This window comes from Salvelinus alpinus, chromosome 35 (assembly GCF_045679555.1).
Source record: "Salvelinus alpinus chromosome 35, SLU_Salpinus.1, whole genome shotgun sequence".
In the NCBI taxonomy this organism is placed as follows: domain Eukaryota; kingdom Metazoa; phylum Chordata; class Actinopteri; order Salmoniformes; family Salmonidae; genus Salvelinus; species Salvelinus alpinus.
Window position 1 is genome coordinate 6605495 of NC_092120.1, and position 21989 is coordinate 6627483.

General features: G+C 46.0%; 1 protein-coding gene across 1 annotated transcript in view; it reads right to left on the bottom strand.

Moving 5' to 3' along the window:
* The window catches only part of LOC139564258 (Wilms tumor protein 1-interacting protein-like), a 53537-nt gene that overhangs the window by 1138 nt on the left and 30410 nt on the right, over window positions 1–21989 (bottom strand). Inside the window, exons 3-7 of the mRNA XM_071383632.1 lie at window positions 10346–10413; window positions 9631–9693; window positions 8512–8642; window positions 5115–5166; window positions 829–897 (exon numbers count right to left, since the gene is read on the bottom strand). Coding sequence (XP_071239733.1) covers window positions 829–897; window positions 5115–5166; window positions 8512–8642; window positions 9631–9693; window positions 10346–10413 — 383 coding nt within the window. The remainder of the gene's footprint in view (window positions 1–828; window positions 898–5114; window positions 5167–8511; window positions 8643–9630; window positions 9694–10345; window positions 10414–21989) is intronic.

A 21989-nucleotide genomic window follows, 5' to 3' on the forward strand; every position in this document is an offset into this window, starting at 1 on the left:
ATGTAAACATCTTTGAGAACAAAACCTTGTCAAAGGCGAAATAACTTGAAGGGATTCTTAAATCCCCTTGAATTGCCCAGCAGGCTTGACAGACTAAACACTGTATGAGAAGGGCAGTGAGTATCCTCTTGTTCTCCATCCACTCTTATTAATTGTTTAACTGGCTTCCACAGTGGAGCTATTCAGAGAGACAGATCCTCAAAAGCTCTCGTCTCCACACGGCTCACTGCTGTTTGTTTTCAATTGCTCTCAGAACTCCATATGTCAATCAAATGCTGTTGAGGCGGGAGTCAGGAGAAGAGGCACTTGAGGAGAATCAGACAGTTGACGAGCGAAGCAAATTAACATGTGCTTGAGCTCCTCTTTCTAGCTCGCAATTACTACCAAGACTGTAATTAAGCACTGGGACCACCTTGTCTATGATCTGTGTGCAGTAAATAGCTTTCCAGAATATGTGACCATACGAAGTGAGACTATTCTCCTGACACTTTGATTTTCCTTTAAAATTCTGTTTACTTTATGAGGACTAATCTCAGAACCCATAACCAAATCTCTCTAACGTTTATTTTAAAAGACTAAATGATGACTGAAATATGGAGTTCTTGATATGATGAGAAGGCTGACATATGGTATAGGATCTACCCCCTGGTATTTAAGCATATTCATGTGGAGAAATAATGAGGCATTTTATAGTGGATATACTTACTAAGATGACAGCTTTAACATTTAGTCTTGTCACCAACAACACAGAACATCCAGTGTCTACAAGGATATAGGGAAAACAACAAGGAAATAGAAAAGGGAATTTGTATCTTAATGTTTACCCACTTCACAGTGATAGCACTCCACGTGGTAGTCTTTATCCATGGATACCACTCGGATGGTTTCATCAGAGCCCTGTGGAGACAAACAGACAGCCTTTTCAGTGTCCACTGAACTAGAGTAGCTATCAGTATAGGCTGGATCGGTTCATTTAAAACAGTTAAACATGGCGTGCATGGCCAGGACAACTCTCCAATTTTTCCTGCGGCCAATGTCAGGTGTGGGAGAAACATGTGACAGGTGGTTCTGTTCAGTGGACTTTTAAAATGATATTTAATTTTTTTTGACATTTAGCAGCCTCTGATCCAGAGCGATTGACAGTTAGTGCATCTTAAGATAGTTGAGACCATAGAGATCCTATTAAATGATTCTATGGCTGAGACAACCACTTATCACAGTCATAGTATGTACATTTTTCATCAGTAGTCATCACCAAAGTTGTTTTGTTTGTTTGTTTTATGGACAAAACCGTAAGTAGATGTTGGCAGTAACAGAGTGCATTCAATTCAGAGCACTTTTCATCTTCTGCAGGTGCAGGTGACAGTGGGAAATGCACCAGCCAATCAGAGTCCTGTAACCAAAGACATCCTATTCAAATGGGATTCCATAGGTCGTTATCAGTAAAGCGTCACAATAAGGTTCAGAGCGTTTGATTTTTAATTTTGGGTATTTTTATTTCACCTTTATTTAACCAGGTAGGCTAGTTGAGAACATTTTGATTCGCCTGCTGGGGGGCAAGGAGCCACCCAGCTCCACTAAAAGCATTGACAACTACTGTACATGGTGTTTTTAAGGGATTGTTAAATAAATGTTAGAACTATTTGGTTTTAATATCATCACCTTGAAGAGTATAGTCAGAACTACACATTTCAGATTATTCCACATTTAGCTCTATCAAAGTTATACAGCAAGTAACTGCATGTTTTTCATGATAAAGAAACATCAATTGATCATGTATTTTCAGATTTGTGAGGGTAGCCGATCCATTTGGCCTGTAGCTAGCTGTTGAAAAGAGTTAATGTTGGCTAACTTCACTAGGTAGGCCTACGTTGGTTGGAGAAAAAAGTACATTTTGTCTACTTAGCACTATGTTTAGCCAACTGTACAATGTTTCTACCGGTAGCTTGCAAAGTAAACATTATCAGCTAACAATAGGCTTACATCAGCAAATGTGCCCTTCTGCTGCTTGACAAGCAGAGCCCACAAAGGATGGGAAATTAACCTAAACCTCTCATTCTTGTAAGGTATAATTCACTTATATTTTAGATCACTCAAATATACAATTAATGGTGGACAATATTGAGAGATATCATGAGGCTACCCTCCTTGCCCCCCAACAGACAAATCAAACGCTCTGCACCTTATTGTGACGTTTCATTGATAACGACCTACAGTATTGAGATGCTGAGATCGTTAGATAGCCTACAGTACATTCGTTTTTTAATGCTGAGTGTCCATCGATAAAAATATCCCTTTGCAATATATGCCTCTGTCCATTGCTTTTTCATTTAGCCTGATTATTTTTAGGTACAGTAAGCTAATTACTGATGATATATCAACCAGCAGGCAAGCTAATTAGGCTTTGTCTTGACATCCATAGATGTCCTTTTACATCCAACCTTTACAAACTACAGCATTTGAAATAGGCCAAGATTGGCAAGATGGTAGTTGTGTAGAAACTTGTCCTTTGGCCAACACCAGCATTCTGAACAGTACTGTGAACCTTCACCTGAGAAAACAGCCAGGTGTCAAAGACCAAGGCTAAACCAACAGGCAGCATTTGACAGACAGTCTGGGTTCAGCCTGTGACAGCTTCAGAGGGCAGGTACTACAGCTGGAATGTTCCGTATATATCAGACTTTCACCAATTATTACCATCATCACACAAGCTATTCATCATGGACATGTGGTTATATACCATTGTTATGTGATAATGAAGTAAGGCTTGTCAGAATTGACATTATGATAGAATTAACTATTCGGCTAACTGACTTCTTATATTCTATATCAGCCAGACACAATCAGCAGGAGGGTACATGGAAGATTTTCAGCTATCTATCAACTCATTTAAAACCAGTTATACACATTAAATAAACCTATTCTAAACTCTCCCCCTTGTACTGCACTGTGGTCACTTCTACAAACCATCTGCTAGTAGGCATGAATTTATCTGGCCTTTTTCATAACAAAGTACATGCACGTGCAAAACAAACTACCCCGCTGCTCTGAATTCTACCCTTATAGCCTCAGTGAGGAGGGGCAACATTCCTGTAGAGTCAACTCTAATTTTGGACATTTTTTTAAGAGGGAGGGATAATGTTTAGGGTAACAGTCATGCACTGAGTGAGGCATTAGGGTGTAGTGCCTGCATCTGAACCACACACCAAAAAATGCAAACAACACCCCTCCCAAAACCACCCCACGTAATCCTACACACAGAGGTCTCCAATAGAAGCCCAGCCCTGAATCTACACCTCAATGGATAGTGTCCTAGTAGGGCTTCTGGTTCAAATAGTGCTCTTTCAGATACTTTGATAGTTTGATTGAGCCTGAATGGAGTGCCAGATCGTCTGGGTTTGCTCTTTTGGGACTATTCCAGTGGTTCCATTGCGCCAGCTCAATCAACCACTAAATAAATAAATAAAATGTTTGGGGGGGATGTCTGCTGACCTGCGTGTAACTATGGCAGCCATTACAACAAGAGATGTTCCCAGGTCTGTTATAAGGTTGGTTTATTGTTTCAGCCCAGACCTTAGACTGAGTAAATTGCTGTGAAAATTGATGTCTTCCTGAATCCTGAGTGTAGCTTGCTTGGCTCAGGAGAGAGCGTGTAACGTCTGCTTCCAACTCACACTCTCAAACACGTAGATCCCCTGAACGCAGCTCACTTTCCAGCCCACTTTCCAGCTCACACTCTCAAACACATAGATCCCCTGAACGCAGCTCACTTTCCAGCCCACTTTCCAGCTCACACTCTCAAACACATAGATCCCCTGAACGCAGCTCACTCTCCAGATCTCAATCACCTGAATTCTGATCACCTGTTCACACACCTGTATGTCATTATCACACACTATTTAGTTCAGTTCTTTGCACCCCATTGTTTGGTGAGGTATTGTTTGTTTTGTGACACACCTCTATTCGGAGCGCTGGGTTTCCCTGTAATTTAATCCTCCCATGTATGATAGTTTTTGCCTATTCCCTGCCTGTACTTTAGCCTATTGGATTTCCTGTTGTCAACCTATTGCCTGATCTCCCGGACGACGTTACTAGCCTTTTCCCTGCGTGTACTGTTGTCTTTTTGGACCCCCTGTGTATGACCTTCTGCCTGCTCCTGGACCCAGCTACCTGCCTCCTCCTGTGGTCTTTTACAAATACACAACTGCTGCGCCCTGCGCTTGAAACCAGCTCTCTATCTCCCATCGTGTTCATTACAGAGCGAGACTTCAGAGACGAGTTCCAAATGTTTAAAGAGGGAAAGCTGATCATCATGCCTGAGATCCCTTTCAAGTCCCTCTACATCCAAACAATTGCTTAAAGGGATACCTGTTCATGTGCAACATGTTAAAACACAGCACACCCCTTCCTCCTTCTCCTGCACTAGAGCCTGACCTAGGATATTAGCATACTTGATCGTTTGCTATTGCCTCAGTAGGATACTTGATCGTTTGCTTCTGCCTCAGTAGGATACTTGATCGTTTGCTTCTGCCACAGTAGGATACTTGATCGTTTGCTTCTGCCACAGTAGGATACTTGATCGTTTGCTTCTGCCACAGTAGGATACTTGATCGTTTGCTTCTGCCACAGTAGGATACTTGATCGTTTCCTTCTGCCTCAGTAGGATTCTTGATATTTTGCTACTGCCTCAGTAGGATACTTGATCGTTTGCTATGCCAGAGAAACTCTCTCCTCACATCTGGCTCCTGTCTCAGGTTCAACACTGGAGTTGGTTATCAATCTTTACCCTGAGGGAATCAGGTCAGGGGTTGCAATGTGACTGTCTATATCGACATGGGATGGGAGTGGAAGTGTTTGCATCGTAAACCATAATATATGCCTGAACATTTTGATTATCATTCATCATTACTACGGACAGGAGTTCTTCCTGTTGAAATCACTTTGCAGACAGGAACCATTCCGGGCCCTGTTAATTATACTATTAGTCAACCGATCAATTTGGTATTTTTATCATACATGACATGAAGATGATCAGAAAAACACCTATTTTATGGTTGTATACGTGTAAGTCCTTAGGCTATTACTTGAAGATGTTGTGTTCAAAGAGAGCTTACCTCTGAAGGCAGAATGGGCTGGTTACATGCTGCACATTTGGGGGCCAAGACCCTGAGAAAACGAGAGAACAAGAAGATAAATCAATTGATAGAAATAATAACAGTTTCAGACTGAAAATATACGTCTGGTTTATATTGGTTCCCTACAGAAAGACCACCAGGCTTGATATAGATACAGCACTTGTATATGTTATTCTTTTTTCTGGTTAATACTTCTAACCCTTCTTCCTCTCTGTCACGCTCGTTGTTGTAAGAATGGTCGGACCAAGGCGCAGCGTACTTAGAGTTCCACATGTTTAATAAATATGAAACTCACCAAAAACAATACAGAAGAAAAACTAAACGTGACGTTCTGGGCTGCTCACAGGCAGCTACACAAAAACAAGATCCCACAATCAACAGGTGGGAAAGGCTGCCTAAATATGATCCCCAATCAGAGACAACCGGCCTGGGAACCGTCGCAGGAGACTCCGGACTGCAGACCCTCGCTGGAGTCTCTGGACTGCAGACCGTCGCAGGAGGCCTGGTGCATGGAGCCTGCACAGGACGTACAGGGCTGGGGAGACGCACAGGAGGCCTGGAGCGTAGAGCCAGCACAGGACGTACCGGGCTGTGGAGGCGCACTGGAGGTCCGGAGCGTAGAGCTGGCACAACGTGTCCTGGACAGATGACAACCTTCGCACGGCAAGTGTGGGGAGCTGGCACAGGACGTACCGGGCTGTGGAGGCGCACTGGAGACACTGTGCGTAGAACCGGCACACATTGTACCGGAACGATAACACGCTCCTCAAAGCGAGTGCGGAGAGCTGGCACAGGACGTGCAGGGTTGGGGAGGAGTACTGGAGACCTGGTGCGTGGGGCAGGCACAGTCTTCACCAGACGGCTAGCACGCTCCTCAGGACGAGTACGGAGAGCTGACTCAGGTGGCATTAAACTGAGGACACGCTCCTTAGGGCGAATGTCGTGCCTCATGCACCAACACAACAGCTCTCTCATAACTCTCGCCTCCAATTTCCCCATCAACTCCTTAACTGTCTCTGATTCACTCCCTTCACTCCGCTCCAAGTTCAACTTCCTCTCCCAGACTGGCTCTGGTTCACACCTCGGCGCCGCCGACCACCCCGTGTGCCACCCCTCAATTTTCTTTTTGAGGCTGCCTCTCAGGTTCCGTTGTGGCCGCGAACCCCGGTGTCGTCGTTGTTGCTCCCTCGCTGCCTCCACCTGCTTCCATGGCAGGCTTCTGTCTCCTGCCATGATTTCATCCCACGTCCAGGATGTCCTCCACTCCTGGCTTTCCTCCCAGGCCCAGGATCCCTGCTCCTCCTGGGCACGCTGTTTGGTCCGTGGGTGGTGGGATCTTCTGTCATGCTCGTTGTTGTAAGAATGGTCGGACCAAGGCGCCGCGTACTTAGAGTTCCACATGTTTAATAAATATGAAACTCACCAAAAACAATACAAAAGAAAAACGAAACGTGACGTTCTGGGCTGCTCACAGGCAGCTACACAAAAACAAGATCCCACAAACAACAGGTTGGAAAAGGCTGCCTAAATATGATCCCCAATCAGAGACAACGATAGACAGCTGCCTCTGATTGGGAACCATACCAGGCCAACAAAGAAATAGAAAACATAGATTGCTCACCCTAGTCACACCCTGACCTAACCAAATAGAGAATTAAAAGGATCTCTAAGGTCAGGGCGTGACACTTTCTTTCACCAGTCCCCCCTTTGCCCCTTCTCTCCTCCTTTGCCCTTTCTCTCCCCTTCAGTGTGTGTGTGTGTGTGTGTATGAGAGCGTTGAGACTGCTAAGGAGAGGTGGTGAGTCTCCAGGTCTGCAGATGTGCTGGCTCAGCCTCACACGTGATTCAACCAATCCAGAAAAATACATTCATTCTTTCCCCACACAAACAGACACACACACCGTGTGCAGCTGGCTGGCACCTGAATGTCTGAGTCTGTAAAACAAAGGTCCTCTCAGTGTAGTGGGCATGACTAGGTCTGATTGAGAAACCACACACATTTCTTGTCCTAGATATATGCGTAATAGGGTATCCGTAATAAATTCCTGTTTATCCTGGACTCTGTGCAGTATTTATATGAGATTTATAGTGTTAATAGCCCAGTGTAACACCACTGACTTTGAATTGCGTTAAAAGGATAGTTCACCCAAATTACAAAATTACACATAGTTTCCTTATCCTGTAAGCAGTCTATGGACATGGTATAACAGCAATCCATGCTTTGGTTTAGTTTCATTGGCACTGTTTCCACATGCTAACGTTTTAGCATTTGTGGCACAAATACCATTCAAGTCATGGGACCAATATTAGCATTTTTGGGCATCATGTTCAAAGCATCTATAAGTGACTTTGTTGAGGATGCTGGTTTGAATCCCAGAGCCGACTAGGTGAAAATTCTGGTGGTGCGACCTTGAGCAAGGCACTTAAACCAAATTTCTCTTGTAAGTCGCTAAAATGTAGTCATTTTTAATTTTAATTTTTAATTTTTATTTAACCTTTATTTAACTAGACATGTCAGTTAAGAACACATTAATATTTACAATGACGGCCTACCCCGGCCAAACCCGGACGACACTACGGGACTCCCAATCACGGCCGGTTGTGATCAGTCTGGAATCGAACCAGGGTCTGTAGTGATGCCTCTAGACCTGAGATGCAGTACCTTAGACCGCTGCGCCACTCGGGAGCCAAATGATGATTCGGACATGATGCACGAAAAATGCAAATATACGGTTTCATGACTTCAATGGGATTGGTGCCACGAATGCTAAAATGTTAGCATGTGGAAGCAGTGCCAGGGAAACTAAACAAAAGCATTGACTGATGTCATTCCTTGTCCATAGACTGCCTGTAGATTAAGGAAACCAATGTGTCATTTTGTAATTTGGGTGAACTATCCCTTTAATCAAAGCAACAGTATGCTAGAGAATGAATGCTAGTGACGATTCACCATGAATAGGCGGGAAAAGACATCTGGTGGCTTCAGTACAGTGAGCTCTGATTGCTCTAACATAAGGCCCATGGCTCTTAGTTTCCACATGGTTCTGTCAGTATACTGGGCGGTTGCCCTGGTCTGGCCTGGCCGGCTGCTGTGGATTCCATTGTGACCAGATTCTTGATTCAGTGTGTTTGTTGTGCTTGGCTGAGGTGACCCCATGCTGCTACTCCTTTTGCTCTTCCACAGGAGACTCAGCTCTTCCTACCTAACATCTCTCTCCCCCTTCCTCTCCACGTGGCAAAAACCTGATCCTGCTATGTCCAAATGGAACTGCCGCTGACTTCTGTTATAGCAACATGACTTCTGGCCGTATTGTTAGCGCCAGTTAAACTAATATGTTTATGTTTTGCAGTGTTCATAACGGTTGTACCCACATACCTGTGGTAGTCTTTGACACAGTAAATCTTGTTCTCTGTGTCCACAGTGAAGGGCACTCCGTCCAGACTGTCGTTACAGATGACGCAACGGAAACAGCCAGGGTGGTAGGACTTCCCAAGGGCCTGCAGGATCTATAGAGGTGGAGGGGGAGAGATAGAAAGAGAGAGAGAAAAGAGAAGGGGAGAGAGAAAGAGAGAGAGAGGGTGGAGAGGGAGAGAGACAGAAAGAGAGAAGGGGAGAGGGAGAGAGAGAGAGAAGGGGGTGGAGAAGGAGAGAAACAGAGAGAATGGGTGAGGGAGAGAGAGACAGAGAGAGAGAGAGAGAGAGAGAGAGAGAGAGAGAGAGAGAGAGAGAGAGAGAGAGAGAAGGGGCGACAGAGAAAGAAACAGAGAGAAAAGGGGATCGAGAGAGCAAGAGAATGGTGAAAGAGTGAAAGAGAGAGAATGCGTTATCATATCGAACAGTAGTGGATTGCTGATCACTCATCCATGGAGCATAGAGTTGATTGTCTTACAGTGAGTTAGTAGCTGAGGGAAGCAGTGTGTTGGAGAGAGAGACAGTGATAATAGGAAAACTGAAAACTCCCCCCCCTGCTACAGCTCTGTATGATTAACATGTGTAAAGCCATGTCATGGTAAATCCTTCATGTGTTACTACACCTGCTGATGACTACTGAACTTGGGTTTTATATTCTCTCTATGTGTCCTGGTTTTACCCTAGTGTGTGTGTGTGTGTGTGTGTGTGTGTGTGTGTGTGTGTGTGTGTGTGTGTGTGTGTGTGTGTGTGTGTGTGTGTGTGTGTGTGTGTGTGTGTGTGTGTGTGTGTGTGTGCGCATGTCCTGAAACCCCCACTTCCTCCTAAGCTTTCTCCAGATGTGCCCACAGGTAGTTCTCTGAAGGAGGAGTGACTCCATGTTTCTGCTGCCCAACACACTGATGGAGGGCACACACACACACACACACACACACACACACACACACACACACACACACACACACACACACACACACACACACACACACACACACACACACACACACACACACACACACACACACACACACACACACACACACACACACACACACACACACACACAGAGGCAGCAGAAACACTCACCATATCCATGATCAGATGTCCGCAAGCGTTACACTTGTCTGCAGATTGCTGGAATCCAGAATACTGAAACAGGCAGAGGAGAGGGGAGGACAGTGAGGTTACGGCTGCTACATCATCTCATAGGAAACTGCTTGCATCTTAGACTGACTCCTAGTCTTCTTCTCATATGAGCCCAGTCCACCTCATATGATACATGGGGGAATTCTCCCACATCAACTTAATGTTTAATTAGGGATAAATACAACCATGTCCAGAAATAGTCCTCTAATACCAGGCGAGATAAGTTAGACTCATTAGCAGCACAAAGACAGTAGGACAAACTGTAATGTAATGGAGCGTGTTGTTGTGACAGGGCAGCAGAGGTAAACATGGATCCTCCTGCTTGTCCTTCTCTATACAAGGTGTCACTGTGCAATGCCCAGGGGCGTATGCCTCTAAAACATGGATAAGTACAAGCTCCAGTTACCCGACCCCCTCCCTAATGCCCCTACAGGAGTAAACTGATCCAGAATCTCTTAGAAACTTGAACCTGGGCCACGAGGTGAAGAAATTAAATTTAAACTATAATCTGGAGTCCAGAGGTCACGGTCACATATAGTCACGGTAGCACACGGTGGAAGACACATATCTGCTGTCAGAAATATAGATAATACCCTATTCACATACTGCTAAACTATGCAGGGTTCGAGATACAGTATCCAGACGGACTACTTACCAGAAAGTCCTCTTCACAGAACACCTTCCCACCGACGTAGTAAAATGCTTTCCCCCGTAGCCTTCTGCCTGGGACGAAGAACAGAGAGATGGGCTTTTAGAGTATAAACTTAACTGAAACAACACTGAACAATTTGGGCTGGGCCCAACCATGAGATCAAACTGTCTGACCATGATTAGACCAAAGAGTACTTTTACCAAATTGCAGCAGATCACACGGGAGGCATCTGGGAGTATTCGGAGAGATGTGTGAACTCCATATGAAATCCTAGCCTGGTCTCAGATCTTCTCGACCGCACAAACTGATCTGGGACCAGGCTAATGAGCCCTATACATCTCTCCTAAGCGCTGTGGTAACTTATTTCAGTTCAAAGGCTCCAGAACGTCAGACAGAATCCATTAAGTCTTGCTAATTCCCAGACACCAACTCAAATAAACACTGAGTCTAATACTGTAGCAGCCTCTTGATTTAATCTGCTTCAGAGAGACTGGCCTGGTTGGGCAGCTTTCTGCTGCACTGGGAACTACAGGGAATACATCTGGGGCATCGCTGAGACAATCACTAGCACATGAGGAGAAAATGGTGTGATTGAATACAATGACTAAACAGAGCGTAACTGACTAAAACAGAGTTCTCTAATGGTTTGCTTCACGTGGCAAAGAGAGAGAGAGACAGAGAGAGAGACCCAGGCCTCAGGCCCAGAGGCAGCGCTAGCTCTTCTTCTTTCCTGCTTTCTGTCTGTTCTCTCCAAGATCGCTCCACACACCGAGAGCACTTCCTGTCTGTCTTTCTGTCTGAATCCCCCATAATATACCCCCTTCTCCCCTCCCCTCCCTCCATTCCTACAGCCCATCCCACAGGAAGGGGAGACATTCCACACATGTTCAGGGAGGAGGTGAAGGAGGGAGGGGGGAGGGAGGGGTTAACACTAGTGAATGGTAGCCTTCTTCAACTCCTGTCTGCCACAGAGCTATTAGCTACACATGTTAGACTAATCAAAAATGGCGAAAGGCGAGTAGAGAGATGGTGCTAAAACAATCACTAACTGCTAAAAGAATCACTAACCAATTAGGAATTAATATGTTTTATTCACAGGTCTCATTGTCAGAAAATGGCTGGCTGAGGGAATGGGGGTCTTAACACAACAGGCCTGGGATGGAGAGAAGAGCAGAGCACCGGTTGCAATGATACCAGTGGTGACCTGAACATGGCATTGAGGAGGCAGCAGAATTCAGACAAACAGCTAGGGCACACTGTAGCGAAACCTTTTGCAATGGAAAACGGACATGTGTGTTCTTATTGACAGTTCAGGTAGTTTTGTCCAATAAGAACACTGAAGTTCAGGTAGTACCTTCCCGTTTCCCTGAGTTAAGGGTTTCTCCCCTACTGAACATGACCCTAGTGACCCCTCCCCCCAGGGAAAATAAGGAAAAATAAGACTTTCCACTGATTCCTCCTCTCTGGTACTTTAACTCTAAATCCGTGATAAACCCAGAACCCACATTATCCTAAAAACACCTAATGCCATGTGGGACCCTCTCAGGGGTAACAACAATAGACACTAAATCACAGTAGAGCTCCTGAAAGCCCACAGCAGCCATCTGAAGGGTCTGATCCTCTTAAGGACATGGATAGAGCCAAACAATGAGACATCCTGTACTGTACTTCTATCAAGGCTTTGAACCTACGCATGCAGTAGCATTATGAAACTGGCCAAGCTTCCTGACAAAACTCGGAACTAACGGTCTTATCATGTACAACATTTAATTGAATTACATTGAACTGATTTGAATGGAATGTAACATTCCTTTGTAATAAGTGCCATATGACATGCCTATCCTGCCTGTACTTCAGAGGGATAAACTGACAATATCAAGGTCAGAAAGGCAATCGTTACAACAACAAGATAAACATCTCTGCATCAGGAAAAGGTGCAAAACTGTCCCTTGAATAATCATAATTTAATAACCCTATTTTCCCTTTCATTTCCCTCAGGAACGAAGAAAAGAGTGATGGATGGAATGGGGGATGAACACTTCTTCACATTCCTGTCTTTTTAGAGAGAGAGAGAGAGAGAGAGAGAGAGAGAGAGAGAGAGAGAGAGAGAGAGAGAGAGAGAGAGAGAGAGAGAGAGAGAGAGAGAGAGAGAGAGAGAGAGAGAGAAAAGGCAGGGAGCCTTGTGAGAAGATAAGATGAATGAATGTCAGAAGAAGACTGTGCTGACAGTAATGACAGAGTTCCAGAAGAATGAAGACTATGTCCCCCCTAATATAAATAATAAATGCCTCAGAGACAGAAAACACACAGGCCTGGGCTGTTTTCTAGTGAAAACGTTCTTTAATACCTCAAGGTTGATTCTAAGAGCTATCTGTCCACTTCTCCAACACCTTTCATTAATTATGTATAAGTCTGTCTATTACTGTACTATAAACACTAGCAACCTATGAAGACAATCACAAGAGCTACGTGAGAAATGCACAGATCAGATGCCATCACAGCAAAAGAGAATGGACCACATTTCACATGTGCTGAAAACATTCATAATACCCATAACCCACTCTTCCTTAGAAAAGCTGTAAAAGTTCTCAAAAAGCATGTGAATTAATGTTCATTTAGTTGAATCCTTTCTAATACTTATTTCCCCAGCACAACAACATGTGTCCAATAGGGCCTATAAGTGTTAATTTGGAGGAAATTGTTACTCACAGCAATGTCCTCCCTTACCTCAATCACATTTATCAGATGTAGAGTGTGGACACGGGGACAGGGTAGGGTGTTTTAGCTTCACAAACTATCCACCATCTAAGACAGACAGCATTCAAACCACAGCAGTTTTCAGATCACTAACGTCTCCTCCAATCCATGTTTGTGTTCTATAACGGCAGAAGATTAATTGGAGAGGCTGATGTTGTAAGGTGGGTTGGGATTGGTTGGGCTAAGGACACAACAATTACACTTCTGTTCTCACAGAAAACCACATCCCCTCCAGTCTCACCTCAGCCAGATGCTCTAGTCCACACACACACTACACTACTCTCATCATGCCGAATCAAGTTCCTTGGGAAAAGCTGGGAGATGACTGCCTAACTGTGTGTCGTGAGGGCAGATTTAGACTCTACGTTTGTGAGAACAGGGCCTCTTTATTGAGGGAGACGTGGCAAAGACAACACTTACTTAGACGCAAATATCTCTAGTCGTGCTGGCATTAAAGGTGTTCCATTCTCTCTGGTCCAAAGGTGTGAGCATGATGAGTATTTGAATGAGAATGATGGTGCAAAATAAATAAAGGTCTTAAAAGGAAAGTAAAACATTACAATTCATGGTGGCGAAAATATCTTAGGCGTCACGGCGACCAAAACCACTTGCTGCCCATGTCATTTCCCGTCCAGTGCGCTTCCCAGCCGTCCAGTCTGCTGATCTGCCCTGAGGTTGAGATGTGTAATCCCCTACAATCCTTCACTATCATTCTCACCTACTCTGGTCTTTAGCGTCCTGCTGGAGCTTTGCTGTCTCTGCTCACCTTCTGGTTTCGTTGCTCCTTCTAACAGCCCATTGACTTGACCAACAGATTATTGTCATAGACTACCTGGAAGCCCACTCTATAGCCCACTTTACTTGACCTGGTAGCCCTTCTCCTCTTTTACAAGCCCATATCTCCCCTGGGTGAAGGGGAGTTCTGAAGGGGGTTGAGTGGTGTTTTGGGCTGCTGTGTGCTGGTGCTTTAAACAGGCATGCTTGTGACCATTCTAGAAGAGTCAATAATTAGCTGCTTTTAGCGTCTTCTGTCTTAGACATGCAGCTTGAACTATCCTCGTACCTAACAAAGGATGCACCCCCTGTCTCCCCCCTACCTTCCCCTTTAAGTATTTTAAGTTCAGGGTCATAAAGATTCTGTTATGCAGCAAAAGAACCATGAAGATGGTAGAAGGCCGTTGTTGTTGTTGTTGTTGTTGTGTGTGTGTGTGTGTGTGTGTGTGTGTGTGTGTGTGTGTGTGTGTGTGTGTGTGTGTGTGTGTGTGTGTGTGTGTGTGTGTGTGTGTGTGTGTGTGTGTGTGTGTGTGTGTGTGTGTGTGTGTGTGTGTTCCGGCATAGGTGGAACTTGACAGTGGGTGGTAGGTAGTTCTGAATGGTCCTCCTGTCCTGCTCCGTGCACCCCTACCTCCCTGGATCCAGCTGGCATAACACCAGTCTGTGTCCTCTCCTCGGACTCCCACCCGGAGGAGCCGGTGGAGCCGGCCGCAGCCTCTGTGCCCTCAGATGGAGAAGGGTATGGGAGGTATGTAGTTAGTGTGTATCCACCTAACTCCCCCCAGTTTAGACCCTACCAGCCTCCCTAACTCTCTCCATTCCGTGGCTCTTCTTTTTAGTGCCTTACACACACACACACACACACACACACACACACACACACACACACACACACACACACACACACACACACACACACACACACACACACACACACACACACACACACACACACACACACACACACACACACACACACACACACGGTTGGGCAGATAAAGGACAACACAGGGTGTGTTAATCAGCGAAGGTAGAGCATGAGCTTTCAGGTCAGGGGTCAGGAGGCCTCACACTGCCCTCTAATGGGCATGGGCGGAGGTCAGAGATCATCTCCGCAGGGGGATTTTAATTGGTCGACTCATCTATAGATACCAGAGCAGCAACCATCTAGACAGGATGGCTCTGGAATCCCTCTGAAGTTCTAGTAAGGAGATCACAGTGAAAACACAAGCTCATCTATGAGAGAAGCCAAGGTCAGGGGAGGTGCGGAGACAGACAGGCAAGGGCAGGGGGAAGCAAATTTGGTGCAGCCAGGGAACCATCCAAGCTGAACATCACTAAATCAGTGAGACACTGAACCATAAAGTTGGTGAACTACTGAATCACTGATTTTAAGAATCCCTGAGTAACTGAATCACATCGATTGATTTGATGAATCAATGAGCCACAAAACTGTATCTGTGGTGATCTAGCTTCATGTCCCAGGGTCTGTGTGTTCTGATGTGGCATTCTCTTCTCTTTGTGTGGGCTGAAGGAGAGACTGACACAACACGAAACTAAACACCACAGTTCCTTGGTTGTAATCATGGAGCTGACGGTGTGTGTATATGTGTGCAGTATTGTGTGTGTGTGTGTGTGTGTGTGTGCCTGGGGCGACATCTCTCCGAGTGTCAGAGAGATGTGACAGTTCCATTTTGTAGAACAGGAACTCAGCATACAATACAACTCATAGCAACATGATCTGACATGAGCTGCATGGGAGCCTGTTCAACACACTGGGTGGACTAGGTCAGGGTTTCCCAAACTCGGTCCTGGGGCCCCCACGTCTGGGTGCACGTTGTGGTTTTTGCCCTAGCACTACACAGCTGATTCAAACTACCAACTGATCATTAAGTTTTGATTATTTGAATCATGTGCACTCAGAGTCACCTAGGACCGAGTTTGGCAAACTCTGGACTAGGTGACTAGTGTGTGTATGTGTGTGTGTGTGTGTGTGTGTGTGTGTGTGTGTGTGTGTGTGTGTGTGTGTGTGTGTGTGTGTGTGTGTGTGTGTGTGTGTGTGTGTGTGTGTGTGTGTGCGTGCACACACACGCATGCACGCACGTGCTTACATGCATGTACACAGAAGGTGAGGAAAGAGTGAGTGAGGCAGGTTGGGTTTGTGTATATAGATCAGTAGGTTTGGGGGATGGCTGGCGTGGTCGTAGTAGTGGTCGTAGTAGTGGCAGTGGTCGTAGTAGTGGTCGTAGTAGTGGTAGTGGTCGTAGTAGTGGTAGTGGTCGTAGCAGTGGTCGTAGTAGTGGTAGTGGTCGTAGTAGTGGTCGTAGTAGTGGTAGTGGTCGTAGTAGTGGTAGTGGTCGTAGTAGTGGTCGTAGTAGTGGTAGTGGTCGTAGCAGTGGTCGTAGTAGTGGTAGTGGTCGTAGCAGTGGCAGTGGTCGTAGTAGTGGTAGTGGTCGTAGTAGTGGTAGTGGTCGTAGTAGTGGTCGTAGTAGTGGTAGTGGTCGTAGCAGTGGTCGTAGTAGTGGTAGTGGTCGTAGCAGTGGTAGTGGTCGTAGTAGTGGTAGTGGTCGTAGCAGTGGTCGTAGTAGTGGTAGTGGTCGTAGCAGTGGTAGTGGTAGTGGTCGTGGTAGTGGTCGTAGTAGTGGTTGTGGTCGTAGTAGTGGTAGTAGTAGTGGTTGTAGTAGTGGTAGTGGTTGTAGTAGTGGTCGTAGTAGTGGTCGTAGTAGTGGTAGTAGTCGTAGTAGTGGTAGTGGTCGTAGTAGTGGTAGTGGTCGTGGTAGTGGTCGTAGTAGTGGTTGTGGTCGTAGTAGTGGTAGTAGTAGTGGTTGTAGTAGTGGTAGTGGTTGTAGTAGTGGTAGTGGTCGTAGCAGTGGTCGTAGTAGTGGTAGTGGTCGTAGTAGTGGTCGTAGTAGTGGTAGTGGTCGTAGTAGTGGTAGTGGTCGTAGTAGTGGTCGTAGTAGTGGTAGTGGTCGTAGCAGTGGTCGTAGTAGTGGTAGTGGTCGTAGTAGTGGTCATGGTAGTGGTAGTAGTAGTGGTAGTGGTTGTAGCTTACATGCATGTACACAGAAGGTGAGGAAAGAGTGAGTGAGGCAGGTTGGGTTTGTGTATATAGATCAGTAGGTTTGGGGGATGGCTGGCGTGGTCGTAGTAGTGGTCGTAGTAGTGGCAGTGGTCGTAGTAGTGGTCGTAGTAGTGGTAGTGGTCGTAGTAGTGGTCATGGTAGTGGTAGTAGTAGTGGTAGTGGTTGTAGTAGTGGTAGTGGTCGTAGCAGTGGTCGTAGTAGTGGTAGTGGTCGTAGTAGTGGTCGTAGTAGTGGTAGTGGTCGTAGTAGTGGTAGTGGTCGTAGTAGTGGTCGTAGTAGTGGTAGTGGTCGTAGCAGTGGTCGTAGTAGTGGTAGTGGTCGTAGCAGTGGCAGTGGTCGTAGTAGTGGTAGTGGTCGTAGTAGTGGTAGTGGTCGTAGTAGTGGTCGTAGTAGTGGTAGTGGTCGTAGCAGTGGTCGTAGTAGTGGTAGTGGTCGTAGCAGTGGTAGTGGTCGTAGTAGTGGTAGTGGTCGTAGCAGTGGTCGTAGTAGTGGTAGTGGTCGTAGCAGTGGTAGTGGTAGTGGTCGTGGTAGTGGTCGTAGTAGTGGTTGTGGTCGTAGTAGTGGTAGTAGTAGTGGTTGTAGTAGTGGTAGTGGTTGTAGTAGTGGTCGTAGTAGTGGTCGTAGTAGTGGTAGTAGTCGTAGTAGTGGTAGTGGTCGTAGTAGTGGTAGTGGTCGTGGTAGTGGTCGTAGTAGTGGTTGTGGTCGTAGTAGTGGTAGTAGTAGTGGTTGTAGTAGTGGTAGTGGTTGTAGTAGTGGTAGTGGTCGTAGTAGTGGTAGTGGTCATAGTAGTGGTTGTAGTAGTGGTCGTGGTCATAGTAGTGGTCGTGGTAGTGGTTGTAGTAGTGGTAGTGGTTGTACTAGTGGTAGTGGTCGTAGTAGTGGTAGTGGTCGTAGTGGTGGTAGTAGTAGTGGTAGTGGTCGTAGTAGTGGTCGGAGTAGTGGTAGTGGTCGTGGCAGTGGTCATAGTAGTGGTCATAGTAGTGGTAGTGGTAGTGGTCGTAGTAGTGGTAGTGGTCGTAGCAGTGGTCGTAGTAGTGGTAGTGGTCGTAGTAGTGGTCGTAGTAGTGGTAGTGGTCGTAGCAGTGGCAGTGGTCGTAGTAGAGGTAATGGTCGTAGTAGTGGTAGTGGTAGTGGTCGTGGTAGTGGTCGTAGTAGTGGTTGTGGTCGTAGTAGTGGTAGTAGTAGTGGTTGTAGTAGTGGTAGTGGTTGTAGTAGTGGTTGTAGTAGTGGTCGTAGTAGTGGTAGTAGTCGTAGTAGTGGTAGTGGTCGTAGTAGTGGTAGTGGTCGTAGTAGTGGTTGTGGTCGTAGTAGTGGTAGTAGTAGTGGTTGTAGTAGTGGTAGTGGTTGTAGTAGTGGTAGTGGTCGTAGTAGTGGTAGTGGTCATAGTAGTGGTTGTAGTACTGGTCGTGGTCATAGTAGTGGTCGTGGTAGTGGTTGTAGTAGTGGTAGTGGTTGTACTAGTGGTAGTGGTCGTAGTAGTGGTAGTGGTCGTAGTGGTGGTAGTAGTAGTGGTAGTGGTCGTAGTAGTGGTCGTAGTAGTGGTAGTGGTCGTGGCAGTGGTCATAGTAGTGGTCATAGTAGTGGTAGTGGTAGTAGTAGTGGTAGTGGTCGTAGTAGTGGTAGTGGTCGTAGTAGTGGTAGTGGTCATAGTAGTGGCAGTAGTAGTGGTGGTGGTCATAGTAGTGGTAGAGGTCGTGGTAGTGGTCGTGGTAGTGGTAGTGGTCATGGTCGTAGTAGTGGTAGTGGTCGTAGTAGTGGTAGTAGTAGTAGTGGTAGTGGTCGTAGTAGTGGTAGTGGTCGTGATAGTGGTAGTGGTCATGGTCGTAGTAGTGGTAGTGGTCGTAGTAGTGGTAGTAGTAGTAGTGGTAGTGGTCGTAGTAGTGGTAGTGGTCGTAGTAGTGGTAGTAGTAGTGGTCGTAGTAGTGGCAGTGGTCATAGTAGTGGTCATAGTAGTGGTCGTGGTAGTGGTCGTAGTAGTGGTAGTGGTCGTAGCAGTGGTAGTGGTCGTGGCAGTGTTCATAGTAGTGGTCATGGTAGTGGTAGTAGTAGTGGTAGTGGTCGTAGTAGTGGTAGTGGTCGCGGTAGTGGTCGTAGTAGTGGTAGTGGTCGTGGTAGTGGTCGTAGTAGTGGTAGTGGTCGTAGCAGTGGTCGTAGTAGTGGTAGTGGTCGTAGTAGTGGTCGTAGTAGTGGTAGTGGTCGTAGCAGTGGCAGTGGTCGTAGTAGTGGTAGTGGTCGTAGTAGTGGTAGTGGTAGTGGTCGTAGTAGTGGTTGTGGTCGTAGTAGTGGTAGTAGTAGTGGTTGTAGTAGTGGTAGTGGTTGTAGTAGTGGTTGTAGTAGTGGTCGTAGTAGTGGTAGTAGTCGTAGTAGTGGTAGTGGTCGTAGTAGTGGTAGTGGTCGTAGTAGTGGTTGTGGTCGTAGTAGTGGTAGTAGTAGTGGTTGTAGTAGTGGTAGTAGTAGTGGTCGTGGTAGTGGTCGTAGTAGTAGTAGTGGTCGTAGTAGTGGTAGTGGTCGTAGTAGTGGTAGAGGTCGTGGTAGTGGTAATGGTCGTAGTAGTGGTAGTGTTCGTAGTAGTGGTAGTGGTTGTAGTAGTGGTAGTGGTCGTAGTAGTGGTAGTGGTCATAGTAGTGGTCATGGTAGTGGTCGTTGTAGTGGTAGCAGTAGAGGTAGTGGTCTTGGTAGTGGTCGTAGTAGTGGTAGTGGTCACAGTAGTGGAAGTGGTAGTGGTCGTGGTCATAGTAGTGGTAGTGGTCGTAATAGTGGTCGTAGTAGTGGTAGTGGTCGTAGTAGTAGTAGTGGTCGTAGTAGTGGCAATGGTCATAGTAGTGGTAGTGGTCGTGGTAGTGGTCGTGGTAGTGGTTGTAGTAGTGGTAATGGTCATGGTAGTGGTCGTGGTCATAGTAGTGTTAGTGGTCGTGGTTGTGGTCGTGGTAGTGGCCGTGATAGTGTCGTAGTAGTGGTAGTGGTCGTAGTAGTGGTCGTGGTCATAGTAGTGGTCGTGGTAATAGTAATGGTAGTGGTCGTAGTAGTGGTAGTGGTCGTAGTCGTGGTCGTGGTAGTAATGGTAGTGGTCGTGGTAGTGTCCATGGTCCTGGTAGTGGTCGTAGTAGTGGTAGTGGCCGTGATAGTGTCGTAGTAGTGTCGTAGTGGTAGTGGTCGTGGTCGTAGTAGTGGTAGTGGTCGTGGTAGTGGTCGTGGTAGTAGTAGTGGTAGTGGTCGTAGTGGTCGTAGTAGTAGTGGTAGTGGTCGTAGTAGTGGTAGTGGTAGTAGTAGTGGTAGTGGTCGTAGTGGTCGTAGTAGTAGTGGTAGTGGTCGTAGTAGTGGTAGTGGTCATGGAGGTGGTCGTAGTAGTGGTAGTGGTCATAGTAGTGGTAGTAGTAGTGGTGGTGGTCGTAGTAGTGGTAGAGGTCGTGGTAGTGGTCGTGGTAGTGGTCGTAGTAGTGGTAGTGGTTGTAGTAGTGGTAGTGGTCGTAGTAGTGGTAGTGGTCGTAGTAGTGGTAGTGGTCATAGTAGTGGTAGTGGTCGTAGTAGTGGTAGTGGTCGTAGTAGTGGTAGTAGTAGTGGTAGTGGTCGTAGTAGTGGTCGTAGTAGTGGTAGTGGTCGTAGCAGTGGTAGTGGTCATAGTAGTGGTCATGGTAGTGGTCGTTGTAGTGGTAGCAGTAGAGGTAGTGGTCTTGGTAGTGGTCGTAGTAGTGGTAGTGGTCGTAGTAGTGGTAGTGGCCATAGTAGTGGTAGTGGTAGAGGTCGTGGTAGTGGTCGTGGTAGTGGTCACAGTAGTGGGCGTGGTCATAGTAGTGGTAGTGGTCGTAGTAGTGGTCGTAGTAGTGGTAGTGGTCGTGGTAGTGGTCGTGGTAGTGGTTGTAGTAGTGGTAGTGGTCATGGTAGTGGTCGTGGTCATAGTAGTGGTAGTGGTCGTAGTAGTGGTCGTAGTAGTGGTAGTGGTCGTGGTAGTGGTCGTGGTAGTGGTTGTAGTAGTGGTAGTGGTCATGGTAGTGGTCGTGGTCATAGTAGTGTTAGTGGTCGTGGTTGTGGTCGTGGTAGAGGCCGTGATAGTGTCGTAGTAGTGGTAGTGGTCGTAGTAGTGGTCGTAGTCGTGGTCATAGTAGTGGTCGTGATAATAGTAATGGTAGTGGTCGTAGTAGTGGTAGTGGTCGTAGTCGTGGTCGTGGTAGTAATGGTAGTGGTCGTGGTAGTGTCGTAGTAGTGGTCGTAGGTGTAGTGGTCGTGGTCGTAGTAGTGGTAGTGGCCGTGATAGTGTCGTAGTAGTGGTCGTAGTGGTAGTGGTCGTGGTCGTAGTAGTGGTAGTGGCCGTGGTAGTGGTCGTGGTAGTGGTAGTAGTAGTGGTGGTAGTAGTGGTAGTGGTCGTGGTAGTGGTCGTGGTAGTGGTCGTGGTAGTGGTCGTGGTGGTGTTAGTGATCGTAATAGTGGTGGTGGTAGTGGTCGTAGTAGTGGTCGTAGTAGATGCGGAATTTTAGATGCTGTCCTCTTGGCCGCAGAGACAACATGTTGCTGTTTTATAGATAATTTCCTGCAATTCTACACATTTTGTCATGGGAAAGGCAAAGGAAAGAGGATACCTAGTCAGTTGTACAACTGAATGCATTCAACTGAAATCTGTCTTCTGCATTTAACCCAACCCCTCTGAATCAGAGAGGTGCGGATGGCTGCCTTAATCGAAATGCTGAGAGACAAATGTGCAATTTTAAAGCTAATTTCCTAGCTAAGTTCTTATGCTATCTGAGTAACTATAACGTTATAACAAAATCAATGGGGGCCCCATGCCATGCCATTTTTTGAATTTTAGGCTTTTCCTGTCTAGTTTTATTTTGGCTGATTGTTAGTTCTCAAAAGATGATCATATAAAAAAATGTATAGCTCCATTATATTTTCTACATACTTTATATCTGGTTTAAGTCGTTTAAATTAACACAGAATACAATTTACCATCCATTAAAAAAATATATAAAATAGTTTTAATAATTATAAAATGTTAATTATATATATATTTTTTAATATATATATATATATAAAAAACAT